We start from the raw sequence: 14,552 nt of genomic DNA, 5'->3' as shown, positions 1-14,552 counted from the left end.
CATCTCTACCTTGAAACATGGTGGTGGCAGCATAATGCTATTTGGATGCTTTTCTGTGGCAGGGACTGGGAGATTAGTAAGGATAGAGTGAACAAGGAATGGTGCCAAATACATGTAAATCATTGATGAGAACCTGCTTCAGAGTGCAAATGACCTTAGACTGGGGGTGAAGATTTACGTTCCAATAGGACAATGACCCCAAGCATACAGCCAAAGCAACACTGGATTGACTTCAGAACAAGAATGTGAAAGTCCTTGAGTGGCCCTGACAAAGTCCAGACTTGAATCCCATTGAACATCTGTGGAAGGACTTGAAGATTGCTGATGGTGGCCCCTCCCAATCTAATTTAACAGCTTTTGAGAAAATCTGTTAGGAGGAATGGGAGAAAATCCCCAAATCTACATGTGCAAAGCTGATACAGACATAGCCAAGGCATATCAAAGCTGATACAGACATAACCAAGGCATATCAAAGCTGATACAGACATAACCAAGGCATAACAAAGCTGATACAGACATAACCAAGGCATATCAAAGCTGATACAGACATAACCAAGGCATACCAAAGCTGATACAGACATAACCAAGGCATATCAAAGCTGATACAGACATAACCAAGGCATATCAAAGCTGATACAGACATAACCAAGGCATATCAAAGCTGATACAGACATAACCAAGGCATATCAAAGCTGATACAGACATAACCAAGGCATATCAAAGCTGATACAGACATAACCAAGGCATATCAAAGCTGTGATCGCTGCTAAATATGCTTCTACAAAGTATTGACTCAGGGGTGTGATTACTTACAGTATGTAAATTAGATATTTATATATTTAATTGTCAATAAATGTGCAAACATTTATAAAAACTTGTTTTCACTTTGTCATTATGGGGTATTGTGTGTAGATGGGTTAGAAGAAAATCTAGCAAAAAAAATGAATTCAGGCTGAATTCAATGTGGAAAATGTGGACTAATCAAAGAGTATGAATATTTTCTGAAGGCACTGTAAAATAAAAAAATAAAAAGGCATCAGCACAACAGCGCAATTGTGACTAAAATAACACACAATGGATGCCTTTCTCTTTTTTTCTTTGAGTGAGCTTCATAAGTTATTCAAAGGACTAGCTGCCTGTGAGAAGGCTGAGGAAAGTGTTGAGCCTGTATGTCCCAAAGAGCCATGGTTGTGAGTTCTGACATTTTTATTTATATCACACCTTCCATACAAAACAGGTGTTGTCCAGTGTGCCCTTTACAGTCAAGGCAATCTTTGATTTGCCTTGTTCACCTGTGCCCTAAGACCAGCCTCTACATTTGCCAGAGGGCATTGCTAGAATGAAGTTCAATGAACTCAACCCCTGCTGCGGTGCATCTGTGAAACACTACTCGACGTGACACAGCTGCCCGGGGGAACCACCATGTTGTCACCTATAGAAAATGGCCCACTACAGTACACACAGCAGCTTTCTTGCAACAGCCTGCAGGTTTAAAGGAGGACAAATATATCACTGTGAACCACAAGGTATCTCAGTGTGTGTACTACTGTAGCCAACAAGAGCCAGTAAGTTGTGCGTGTGTGCGTGCGTGCTAGAACTTGTAATATGCAGCGACTCAGGCAGGGTCAGCGACGCAAGAAGCAGGTTTGAGTTTCACAAATCCATTTATTCTCTGTGCCTCTCCTTGTCGAGACATGTCTTGTTGCCTTGTGTTACTCCTACCCAGGAAACTGTATCCTGACAGGGGCCTTGCTGAGCCCACTGAGGTGGTACTGTATTACACAGGAAACACACACACACACCCCGCATACACACACGCACATGTATGCACATACACACCCTCCCTCCCTTCCTACCTCTCTCTGTAATGATTGACGAGGGGAAGGAGGAGGGAGCAAAGGATACATGATTCCTCTCACAGACTCATGGTCTCAACATTATGAAGTCTCTGGATCTGAAGCAGGGTCTCAACATTATGAAGTCTCTGGATCTGAAGCAGGGTCTCAACATTATGAAGTCTCTGGATCTGAAGCAGGGTCTCAACATTATGAAGTCTCTGGATCTGAAGCAGGGTCTCAACATTATGAAGTCTCTGGATCTGAAGCAGGGTCTCAACATTATGAAGTCTCTGGATCTGAAGCAGGGTCTCAACATTATGAAGTCTCTGGATCTGAAGCAGGGTCTCAACATTATGAAGTCTGCCAGTGTCTCAACACAATGCATTCAATCATAACATTGTGCCCCCGAGTGGCATGGTTTGGTTTGCCCTGGAAATGAATCAGAGAGCGCTGATGTTTTGGGCATCTGACAACTGAGAGGAACAGTTAGGGTTCTGTGTGTGGAACTGTCTGGCACAACTAGTACCAGTATCCCAATACTGAGGAACAATGGCACAAGACACGAATGTTTACTGAGTGGCTTATACTTTGTGGTAAAAAGAAGAAGAAGATTCCATACCATGCTGCCTCTTGTACTCTCAATCCCATGGACATGATTTAGAACATTGTGAGGAATGTGTGCTTTGTTGCATGGTATGTGTGTCCTTACATTTTTGGAGAGTGAGTGTGTGTTTGAAGGTGTGTTTACAAACAGACAGAGGTCAGGCCTTGTAAGCCTTGTGGTGGTTGTAGAAGGGGAAGAGGAGAGGAGGAAGGGAAGACAAGTGGAGGAAGAGAAGGGTATGAGGGGGAGGGGAAAGAGAATGAGGGGGATGGGAGGAGGAGTGGAAGGGGAGGAGGAGGAGAGGGAGGAGGGATTGAGAAGAGGAGAGGGGAAGAGCAGGAGGAGGAGGAGGATGAGAAGAGAGGAGGACAGGAGGACGGTAGGGAAGAGAGGGAGGAGGATGGGAAGAGTTGAAGAGGGTGTATATTGAGTCAGTCCTAGGTCAAGTCAGCTCATGACACACCACTCCAGGCCCAGAGAACACACACACTCTGTCTCTTTCTCTCTCTCTCTCTCTCTCTGCCAAAGGGCTGGGGTCGAAGCCAAGTTGAACTTCTACCCTCTCACCTACAGAACCAAAAAAATGTTGACTGTCTGTTCTGTGTATGGGGGCAGGGGAATGGGAAACAATGGGGGGCCTGGGAATGGGAAACAATGGGGGGCAGGGAGTGGGAAACAATGGGGGCAGGGGAATGGGAAACAATGGGGGCAGGGGAATGGGAAACAATGGGGGCAGGGGAATGGGAAACAATGGGGGCAGGGGAATGGGAAACAATGGGGGCAGGGGAATGGGAAACAATGGGGGCAGGGGAATGGGAAACAATGGGGGCAGGGGAATGGGAAACATTGGGGGCAGGGGAATGGGAAACAATGGGGGCAGGGGAATGGGAAACAATGGGGGCAGGGGAATGGGAAACAATGGGGGCAGGGGAATGGGAAACAATGGGGGCAGGGGAATGGGAAACAATGGGGGCAGGGGAATGGGAAACATTGGGGGGCAGGGGAATGGGAAACAATGGGGGCAGGGGAATGGGAAACAATGGGGGCAGGGGAATGGGAAACAATGGGGGCAGGGGAATGGGAAACATTGGGGGGCAGGGGAATGGGAAACAATGGGGGCAGGGGAATGGGAAACATTGCCTTGTGTTCACGTTAGTGGCAGCCAAGCCCTAGCTAGCATATTACTATGCGTTTTCCTCTCTCTGTTGATGAAAGTTGCATCCATTGACCTGTTTAGCCTGAACAAGCTTCCACAAGGCTTTCTTCCACAAACACAAGTCTTTGTTTGTCTTTCTACAGAAGCAGAACAAGTAGAGAGAAAATAAAAAAAAATGGAATGGGGAAAAAACGGGGCGTAGAATGTTTCATTTTCTATGGAGCTGTAAGTCATACGCTGTTTCACTGACACAAGTCACGTTGTTATGACACAGTCAGTGCAGTTCAAATAAAACATTGAATGGATTTTATATGGAACTACAGTATGTCACAAGCTTGGAGCCAGTGAGATGCCCCCCCCGGTCTCTTTTTTCTCCCTCCCTCTGCACAGTCTGGGGGGACCGAGAGAGATGACCATAGAAATATAATTTGTGATGGGTAGAACATTCTGTGATGGGTGGATCCCATTTATATGGTTCTGGCCTTGTAGGTAGCTCAGGGCTGGTGGGTTGTGTGTCATAGAGGAACACCTGGCGCCAACAGGTTCCTTTCCTACCAGCCCACAGTAAAGCTGGTGCTTGGGGGCTGGACGTAGGCCTAGCTGCAGCAGTCAAAGCCCTGTCATTATCACCAAAGGAACTGTGCTACAGGGCATGGCAGCCCTATAATCTGCCCACGTCTGACTGAGGCTGAACAGCAGTGTCTGTCTCACTGCTACCCACCCAAAAAGAAAACATACACAGAACAGCCATATGGTTGCGTGAAGTCTCAAAGTCATTTTAAAGGCCGCAAGGGCTAGACCCCCCACCATCCACATTGGCCTACACACACTTCACTCTGCACAGTAGAAGTGGTTCAGTGCTAAAGGACTCAAGGAGGTATTCCCTCATACTTACAATGAACCAGGCAATTTCCAGGGTGGTAGAATAGAGACATTGCTGTACATGGCCTCCATTACTATGGTGTCTAGTAGGGTGTAAATGTAACCATAGACTCAACAGCAATCTGCATATTTCACAGAGCCCTCCCCCCTAACACTCTCTGTCTCACTGATCCCTCCCTCCCTTTTCCCACTGATCCCTCCCTCCCTCCCTAACCCTCCCTGTCCCACTGATCCCTCCCTCCCTCCCTAACCCTCCCTGTCCCACTGATCCCTCCCCCCTAACACTCCCTGTCTCGCTGATCCCTCCCTCCCTAACCCTCCCTGTTTCACTGATCCCTCCCTCCCTAACACTCCGTCTCACTGATCCCTCCCTCCCTAACCTTCCCTGTCCCACTGATCCCTCCCTCTCTAATCCTCCCTGTCCCACTGATCCCTCCCCCCGTCCCACTGATCCCTCCTTCCCTAACGCTCCCTGTCTCACTGATCTCTCCCTCCCTAACCATCCCACTGATCCCTCCTTCTCTAACACTCCCTGTCTCACTGATTCCTCCCTCCTTAACCCTCCCCATCCCACTGATCCCTCCCTCCCTAACCGTCCCCCTGATCCCTCCCTCTCTAACACTCCCTGTCTCACTGATGCCTCCCTCCTTAACCCTCCCTGTCCCACTGATCCCTCCCTCTCTAACACTCCCTGTCTCACTGATCCCTCCCTCCTTAACCCTCCACATCCCACTGAGCCACCCCTCCCTAACCCTCTCTGTCCCACTGATCCCTCCCTCCTTGTCCCACTTCCACTCTCACCCTCATGTGTCACCCTTCTCTAACCCTGCCTCCCCGTCACGTGGTAAGTGTTCACAAGTGCTCTGGTTGCAAGGGAGTGAGAGAGGGGTGTGTGTGTGTGTGAGTGAGGGGTGTGTGTGTGTGTGTGTGAGTGAGGGGGTGTGTGTGTGTGTGTGAGTGAGGGGTGTGTGTGTGTGTGTGTGAGTGAGGGGTGTGTGTGTGTGTGTGTGAGTGAGGGGTGTCGGCTGAGATGTCTTAGAGAGGTGGTCCCGCGTAACATTACCTTCTGCTGTGTGAATTAGCCTAACTAGCGAGGAAGAGGAGGCTGTTAGTTAAATGCCACGTTACGTCAAGAAAAGGAGGATCCTCTGCCTCGTCACGACCAGAGGGAAAGCTCGGCCTGGAGGGGAGGGGAAACCGGGAGGAGGTTAGTAAAAACTATTGGGAGGTGGGCTGCCAGAGCCCATTCCTCTACTGCCAGACAGCAGTCTCTTTTGACCGACTTGTATAGCCCAATAACCTAACACTAGCCTAACAGCATACCAGAGAAATTATGCTACCTCTCAACACCCCTGTTGGTCTACTACAGACTGATCTGGGACCAGTCCTGGCTCTAATCCTTCTACCCATGGCTCTGGTTTCTAATCTGAGCGGCTCCTTTAAGTGATTCTACCAGGCTGCTGGGTCTGTTTGTTGGCTCTCCAGTAAATATAGCTGCTGGTCGGGGGCTGTTGATGACAGCTAACCGCAATTACAGCATGAAATGTAAGCCAGCTGAGAGGAGAGAGGAGAGAATGCTACTATGGAGGGGGTCTGTGCTCTGTAGCTTCAGGTGGAAACACACTGCCTGCCTGAGTGAGAAACCACAGAGGTTTACAGAATACAGTGTTCATATAGACAGAACAGTGGGATGACAGATTTACATCACCTCAACCTCTGAACAGCATTCATCGCCTAGCAGTGACAATACTAATAGATGGGTTGGTTGTTCAGCAACAAAACCGACACGTGAGCAGTGCGCAACTACAGGGCAAAACAGACTGTGTTGGCTTAGATTGATAACACGTTAACTATATTTAGTCTCCAATTTTGATTGAAAACATAAATCAAGTTGCACAATGAGCACTTGTCTCTCCAATACATCGTCACAGTTGTTGGTTAGCTAGCTAGCTAAAATTGTTTGCCATATCAGCATAGACGTGGCACCAGTCAAAACACCTCAAAACAAGACATGGTATCAAGAACAAGATGAAACGAGCTGAAAGGAGCCTCTTATGATTTCCCATGGCAGTTTCTTGTCATTGTTGCTAGCAATCTAGCCATCCAGAACCAAACCAATACATGGCCTTCTGTCCCTTTGAAGCGAGTGCAGTTTTCGTGACGTTCTCAGCTAACCCGTATATAGATATGTTTTTCATATCCTCTGAACAGTATTCACCTCCCAGCAGTGATAATACTTATACAGTAGATATGTTTTTCAGGATTTTGCTGGATTTTAGTTTAGTTTCAGGAACCGAAACAGTAGATGTTCTGAGAGGAGAGAGACAGAGAGGGTTGTGTGTGTGTGTGAGCCTTCTATCCCCACATTCTACCACTTTACCACACAGAACATCACTTTTTAAACCTTTATTTAACTAGGCAAGTCAGTTAAGAGCAAATTCTTATTTACAATGATGGCCTACCCCGGCCAAACCGTCCCCTAACCACTCTGGGCCAATTTTGCACTGCCCTATGGGACTGCCGATCACGACCGGTTGTGATACAGCCCGGGATCAAACCAGGGTCTGTAGTGACACCTCTAGCACTGAGATGCAGTGCCTTATACCGCTGCGTCACTCGGGAAAATAAAAACATTTAGAATACTGCTGTGCTGTGCCAGGACAATAGCAGTTGGCACGATTCATTTATGCTCATATAAAAGTTGCTTACCTTCTAAATCAAGTTGTAACATTAATTGGTATCATGATCATGGTACATAAAGGACATAAAATAGACAATGCAGTGACATGGATACAAGTGAACGATTTCCACCGACGACTCCTTCATTACAAAGTTCCTTCCTCTGTATTAAAATGAGACGGATTGATTCGATCAGACAGTCAGTTTTCTGCCCATCCCTCGCCCTTGGTACTGGAACCAATCAAGGGTGGATACCAATCAAGTTGGCAGCACTGGATTACGACAACCATATCTGGCCTGTCATCAGAGTAAAGGCCAGTTAGTTGAAGTGGAAATCTATTTTCTAGGCCATGACACGCCTGTGCCATGATGTAGTGTGTCTGCAGTCCATTAGGCCTAACTGCAGTTAAGGTATAGGGATTAACTTGTTTGTCCTGTCCCTGGTTCCATTTAATGTGTTTGTTGTTTGCTGTCTGCCTAATCCAATTTCTGTAACCAGTCTTGAGGCAAGTTCATTTGAGTGTGGCCAGATCTTCAGTTCTGTTCTGAAAATAATATTCGTTGTCCTTGAGGAGGATTGATGTTCAAAGTAAACTTAATATCTGTGGCAATGTAATGGCTTCATCGATTATATTCATATTATTTTTCATCCATACAGAACAAATAACCGTTTGTCATTCAAATCCACCACTCAAATAGGCTGCTACCCCTTTGCTAATCTCGATCCGTTTTCATAGACTATCGTTAGGGACAGTGAAAATGCAAGAGCCTGTTCATACCGTGACAGCTGTGCAAATACAGTGGGTAGACACGGGATTTACCCCAGTCTGTCGCCCCGGTTGGCATGCACGAACAGCAGTGCCCAACTACTAGTGCCGAATGCCGATGGCATTGCAGAGATGCCAACTCCTCGCCTGTCGTGTTGTGAGAGCACGAAAGGCCCCCGCCTACTGTTACAACTCTGCCTTTTCATTGGTCCAACGTTAGCCAGGGCGAGCGCTACAAACCTAAACTGCAATGCACATGATTTTCGGTACGAGCGTGGGGCTGTGTAACCTGTGTTTGTTACATTAGGAATAATGCCCAAGTGAAAATATATATAGTTCATAAGGTAGTCAGGAAAGACATTTTCCGTAAAGCACTGTCGAATTCATTGTTTTAGTGATCCAGTGGACCAAAAGTTCACGTTGGAAAGCGGAGCTTCTCCTTTATGCACGGATGGAGCGGCGCAGTTAACAGACAATACATAGGATTCAGTTCAAGTAAGTTTTTCAGAGGTGAGTAGATTTACTCTCTCGTGTATTTAGACTAGTTAAGACATCTGTCTGAGAGTTCCTTATCTTTTTAGCTAGAGCAGTGTGCGAGCTCGATGAGTAGGCTAGATCACTTTGCTCCTTTATTCAATAATAACGGAGCAGAGATTGAGTGAGAACGGCTTCTAGTAGGACAGTAGCTTAGTAAACGACAGTGATACACACTTAAAGAAATAGTAAACTAAACACTACATTATGTAGGTGATTTGTTTTGGCTTAGTAAAACAAATTATTTGATGCATCTATAAAACCATTTTGTTCATACCAACATCAAATGCCTTGGAATTTGATTTAATTGATTGACTCCACTATTTTGATACTGTCCGCGATATCGTGAGGCTAAACGGATCATATTTGAGTCTCTTGACGTCCCAGTAAACATGTTTCTTCCTGGGTTTGTCGACCACTTTCTCTCGATTTGCTTTTGACCACAGGGGTCGCGTCATCGCGATCCGTGGTGAGGTGAATGTCCTCATCACAGAGCCGCGGTGTGGAGCGCAGTGGTTGGGCTTTAGGACAATGGGTTTAAATGTCCTCTTAGCGATTCGAGAATAGGAGGAGTGGAGAGTTGCTCCAGGGGTGTGTGTGGGATTGTGATTCACTACGTGTTGTAGACAGGCGAGAAGGACCCACACACAACTCAACTCTCATGGACTGAGTGAAGTGGGTCAGCAAGCAGGGATTTCAGAACTCCTTCAGGTTTTGGAGAGGTCAGGGGGCATTAGGCCATTGTCAAATTCAGTAACTGGGCTTTGTTTACTAGATCAAATCAAATTGTATTGGTCACATACACATGGTTAGCAGATGAGTGTAGTGAAATGCTTATGCTTCTAGATCCGGCAGAGCAGCAGTATCTAACAGGTAATATCTAACAGTTCCACAACAAAACCTAATATCTAACAATTCCACAACAAAACCTAATATCTATCAAATTCCACATCAAAACCTAATGCACACAATCTAGTAAAGGAATGGGATGAAAATATATAAGTATAAAATATATGGATGAGCAGTGACAGAGCGGCTAAGATGCAATAGATAGTAAGGAATAGATAGTGAAGGATACAGTATACATTATAAACCAGTTGTAAGGCTAGAGATCACTGCCCATTCATCATTTTATGGGGTTGGTGGAAGGATTCAGTATCTTATCCATTTACTCTTTGCATTCTCTCACAACATAACCATGTGGTAATAGAATGGACCATCAAAGGTAGTACCATGCGATAACACAGGTTACTTCAGGTCTGTCCTTCCTCATATTGCTTGTCCTGGTATGATGCAGCTAGGAGTATATGTAAATGTCATGTTCTCTAGAATGCATCATAAAAACCATCCTATAGCCCACTGCTATGCCCTCCACTCCAGCTGCACGTACTGTTTTGAGAAAGTCACTTTAAGGTTAGAGTGTTTTCTCTGTGGAGAACGGCTTGCTCTGATGTAGTTAAACTGAAGTGCTTTGCTCCATTGCCAGGGCATATTCATTTTATTAAGCTGTTTGATGGTAAGACTCAGGATGATGGGAGGGTAGAAGCAGGATGCCAAGGCCTAAACCAGCCAGCATGGCTGCTGCCAGACAGTCCCAGTCCCCTTCTCACAGCCTTTCCAGTGCTTTCTCTCTCTCACTCTCTCTTTCCTGCTTCTCTCTTTCACTCTCTCTTTCCTGCTTCTCTCTCTCACTCTCTCTTTCCTGCTTCTCTCTCTCACTCTCTCTTTCCTGCTTCTCTCTCTCACTCTCTCTTTCCTGCTTCTCTCTTTCACTCTCTCTTTCCTGCTTCTCTCTCTCACTTCTCTATTTTTCTTTCATTCTCTTTCGTTCTCCCTAAGTCGTCCTCATTAAATAAATTATTATAGCATTGTGGTCTGGAGTGAATTCAGGCAAACCATTGCATGTTTTTCACTGTGTTCTTCTGCTCAATGCAACACAACAGAGCTCCTGAACACAATGGAGTGTGACGCCATAGATTGCTGCAAGGAACGTCAGTCCTCAGCTCTTTTGTATGGTCTCTAATGGTGTAATCAGTAGCCTACACCAAGCACTGTGTGTGACTGTGTTGGTGTGTGTGATCAGTAGCCTACACCAAGCACTGTGTGTGACTGTGTTGGTGTGTGTGATCAGTAGCCCACTAAGCACTGTGTGTGACTGTGTTGGTGTGTGTGATCAGTAGCCTACACCAAGCACTGTGTGTGACTGTGTTGGTGTGTGTGATCAGTAGCCCACTAAGCACTGTGTGTGACTGTGTTGGTGTGTGTGATCAGTAGCCCACTAAGCACTGTGTGTGACTGTGTTGGTGTGTGTGATCAGTAGCCCACTAAGCACTGTGTGTGACTGTGTTTGTGTGTGTGATCAGTAGCCCACTAAGCACTGTGTGTGACTGTGTTGGTGTGTGTGATCAGTAGCCTACACCTGTGGTGTGTGTGTGTGCCCAAGCACTGTGATGTGCACTGTGTGTGACTGTGTTGGTGTGTGTGATCAGTAGCCCACTAAGCACTGTGTGTGACTGTGTTGGTGTGTGTGATCAGTAGCCCACTAAGCACTGTGTGTGACTGTATTGGTGTGTGTGATCAGTAGCCCACTAAGCACTGTGTGTGACTGTGTTGGTGTGTGTGATCAGTAGCCCACTAAGCACTGTGTGTGACTGTATTGGTGTGTGTGATCAGTAGCCCACTAAGCACTGTGTGTGACTGTGTTTGTGTGTGTGATCAGTAGCCCACTAAGCACTGTGTGTGACTGTGTTGGTGTGTGTGATCAGTAGCCTACACCAAGCACTGTGTGTGACTGTATTGGTGTGTGTGATCAGTAGCCCACTAAGCACTGTATGTGACTGTGTTGGTGTGTGTGATCAGTAGCCCACTAAGCACTGTGTGTGACTGTATTGGTGTGTGTGATCAGTAGCCCACTAAGCACTGTGTGTGACTGTATTGGTGTGTGTGATCAGTAGCCCACTAAGCACTGTGTGTGACTGTATTGGTGTGTGTGTGATCAGTAGCCCACTAAGCACTGTGTGTGACTGTATTGGTGTGTGTGTGATCAGTAGCCCACTAAGCACTGTATGTGACTGTGTTGGTGTGTGTGATCAGTAGCCCACTAAGCACTGTGTGTGACTGTATTGGTGTGTGTGATCAGTAGCCCACTAAGCACTGTGTGTGACTGTGTTGGTGTGTGTGATCAGTAGCCCACTAAGCACTGTGTGTGACTGTGTTGGTGTGTGTGATCAGTAGCCCACTAAGCACTGTGTGTGACTGTGTTGGTGTGTGTGATCAGTAGCCCACTAAGCACTGTATGTGACTGTATTGGTGTGTGTGTGATCAGTAGCCCACTAAGCACTGTGTGTGACTGTGTTGGTGTGTGTGATCAGTAGCCCACTAAGCACTGTGTGTGACTGTATTGGTGTGTGTGATCAGTAGCCCACTAAGCACTGTGTGTGACTGTGTTGGTGTGTGTGATCAGTAGCCCACTAAGCACTGTGTGTGACTGTGTTTGTGTGTGTGATCAGTAGCCCACTAAGCACTGTGTGTGACTGTGTTGGTGTGTGTGATCAGTAGCCCACTAAGCACTGTGTGTGACTGTGTTGGTGTGTGTGATCAGTAGCCCACTAAGCACTGTGTGTGACTGTATTGGTGTGTGTGATCAGTAGCCCACTAAGCACTGTGTGTGACTGTGTTGGTGTGTGTGATCAGTAGCCCACTAAGCACAGATAATCAATACAAAGATGAAGGTCAAGGTGAAAGATTAACAGGAAACTGAAAACGCTCATTGTTTTAAATCTCAGAGAAATTATACAAGAGGTGGCCTAACAAACTCAGTACAATGGCATTTTACTTTTTGTACTGAGCTCTTCAAGAACACCCTACTTTCAGTTCTCTGCATGGAGCAGTTTGTGTGTGTGCATGTGCTCTGGTGTGTGTGCATGTGCTCTGGTGTGTGTGTGTATGTGCTCTGGTGTGTGCTTCCATATGTGTGTGGTTCTTACTTTTTAGGAAATTGTTGGCCTTGCATTCTTTAAAAAAGCAGTGTCTTTCAGTTTTCACAGCTGATAGTCATTTCATAAGGATTGTATCAGACATGGTGCTGAGCAGTGTTGTAAGGATGCCCAGCTGGGAGAGAACACTGATTCCCAGAATGTCCTACAAATCTCTAGTTCCTGAAAGGTGGTGCCAAACTGGACCTACCCAAACTCAGTTGTTACTATCCAAATTCCTTCAATTAGAAATAAGATCTCAAACCACAGCCTCAATTGTAATATTCATCTTAGGAATTAAAGTTATTGTTCTTGATTCAGACCACATCTCTGTTGTTGTGTTAAGTCTACAGTCCATAAACCAGGTTTCATCCAGGCTTCTCCCAATCAGTCAGTGAAGGTTTCTCCAGAATCTACAGTGACCTGACCTGGCTTTATTTATCAGGGTTATCTGATCCAGAGATGTTACCCCTGTCTTGTTATCTCTCCTCTGGCCTGTCTCTCGTGTCCTGACACATCCCTCCATGACAGAGGCATCCCTGAGGGGTAGAGGTATTTCTGGGGGGGTGGAGTTGGGAGTTTGAGAAAGGGATTTTTTGACATTCCTCTGGAGGGGCTGCTTAGACAGTAGGGGAGGTAAGGAATGGCGAGGGATGTTAATCTTAATTAGGGAGAGGGGAGGTTGTACATTGGGAGGGAAGGGATAGAGGGGGGAGTTAAATGAGGAAGGGAATGTTTTCATATTACTAGCAGCTGTGATAATTACAAAAAATGTTTTATTGAACCTTTATTTAACTAAGCAAGTCATTTACGAACACATTGTTATTTACGGTGCCGTCCTATCCCGGCCAAACCCAGACCACGCTGGGCCAATTGTGCGCTGCCCTATTGGACTCTCAATCACGGCCAGATGTGATACAGCCTGGATTTGAACCAGTGACTGCAGTGATGCCTCTTGCACTGAGATGCAGTGCCTTAGACCACTGCGCCACTTGGGAGCAGATGAGACAATAGAGTAAGGGGGAGGGAAGGGGAGAGGGGGGTTGGAATTTTGGGTTGGAGAGGAAAAGACGGGACATTGGGATTGGGTTTAGGGAGTTGGATAAGAAAGATAATATCAGATATTCCTCAGGAGAGGAGAGGGAGGTGGGGAGGGGAAGGCAGGATGAAAGACGGTTCACTCCCTCTCTTTTACACTCTGCTTTTCCTTCCTAGGCCCAGCGGGACGAGGCGTGTGAGGGAGGGTGGATATATTCTCTCCCTCTTCCCACCACTTTTCCTTCCAGCCTGTAGAGAAGGGAGGACTGAATTAAATCATCACGGTCATCCATAGTTCACCCTAGCTTGTTAGCATCAAGCGATGGGATCAGCCATGGCATAGAGAACAGAGTGTGTTAGTGACTTGTAAAGTCCTGGATGGCAGTACAGTGATGCCAGTGTTCGACCTCTAATAGAACTGGGTCAGAGAGACCTACAGTATGTGTTTCTGTCAGTATCACTACTCTTTATGAATATGTTTAGAAGTCATCAGTGTTCATAAACTGTCTCAGAGTAGGAGTGCTGATCTAGGATGAGTTTAGCATTTTACATCATAATAAGTAAGATTACATGGACTGGAGGAGATCTGATTCTGGATCAGAATGCCTACTCTGAGAGGGTTTATGAATATGCGCCCTGGTCTTTGCATGAATATAAGCTCCTGATTTACAGTATATCTGGGTCTTTATAAAGCTTATTGATGTGTATAGTCTACATGAGCAAGCAGCAATGATGTGTGACTAAACGGATAGCCTGAACAATGGAAGTCTTCTATTAACTAGTAAAGTGTGTGTATGTTGGCACGAGTGTGCGTATGTTGCGTTTGGACTCCCTCTCAGGATGGGCTGGCAGATGTTGGGAGTGAAAGGCTACTGGTCCACCCTAGGGCTCTCCCTCCATCCCCTCCATCCCTCCTCTCCCTACGCCCTAGATGAGGATAGAGATGGAGGGATGAGGACAGGGGGTTTCCTTCTCTCTTCCCTTGTCTCTGAGCAGATATGTTGTCAGTGCAGCCCTATGGGGGGGGGGGGGTCTTCCCCCTTAATCCCTAGAGTCCATTGAGGCCCAGCAGTGGAACAC

At 46.5% G+C, this 14,552-nt stretch overlaps 1 protein-coding gene across 4 annotated transcripts in view; it reads left to right on the top strand.

Annotated features, from left to right (window-relative positions):
- Window positions 1-14,552, top strand: part of LOC135551899 (rho family-interacting cell polarization regulator 2-like) — an 87,275-nt gene that overhangs the window by 4,977 nt on the left and 67,746 nt on the right. The window contains exon 1 of one of the 4 annotated variants that reach the window (XM_064983179.1): window positions 8,192-8,421. The exons of 2 other annotated variants lie outside the window; for them this stretch is intronic. In XM_064983179.1, coding sequence (XP_064839251.1) covers window positions 8,370-8,421 — 52 coding nt within the window. In that variant the 5' untranslated portion in view covers window positions 8,192-8,369. Of the gene's footprint in view, window positions 1-8,191; window positions 8,437-14,552 lie in introns of those variants that run through there. One more of the 4 variants, XM_064983178.1, reaches the window with a different exon arrangement.

This window comes from Oncorhynchus masou, chromosome 13 (genome assembly GCF_036934945.1).
Source record: "Oncorhynchus masou masou isolate Uvic2021 chromosome 13, UVic_Omas_1.1, whole genome shotgun sequence".
In the NCBI taxonomy this organism is placed as follows: domain Eukaryota; kingdom Metazoa; phylum Chordata; class Actinopteri; order Salmoniformes; family Salmonidae; genus Oncorhynchus; species Oncorhynchus masou.
This window is presented reverse-complemented; position numbering and strand designations above follow the sequence as displayed.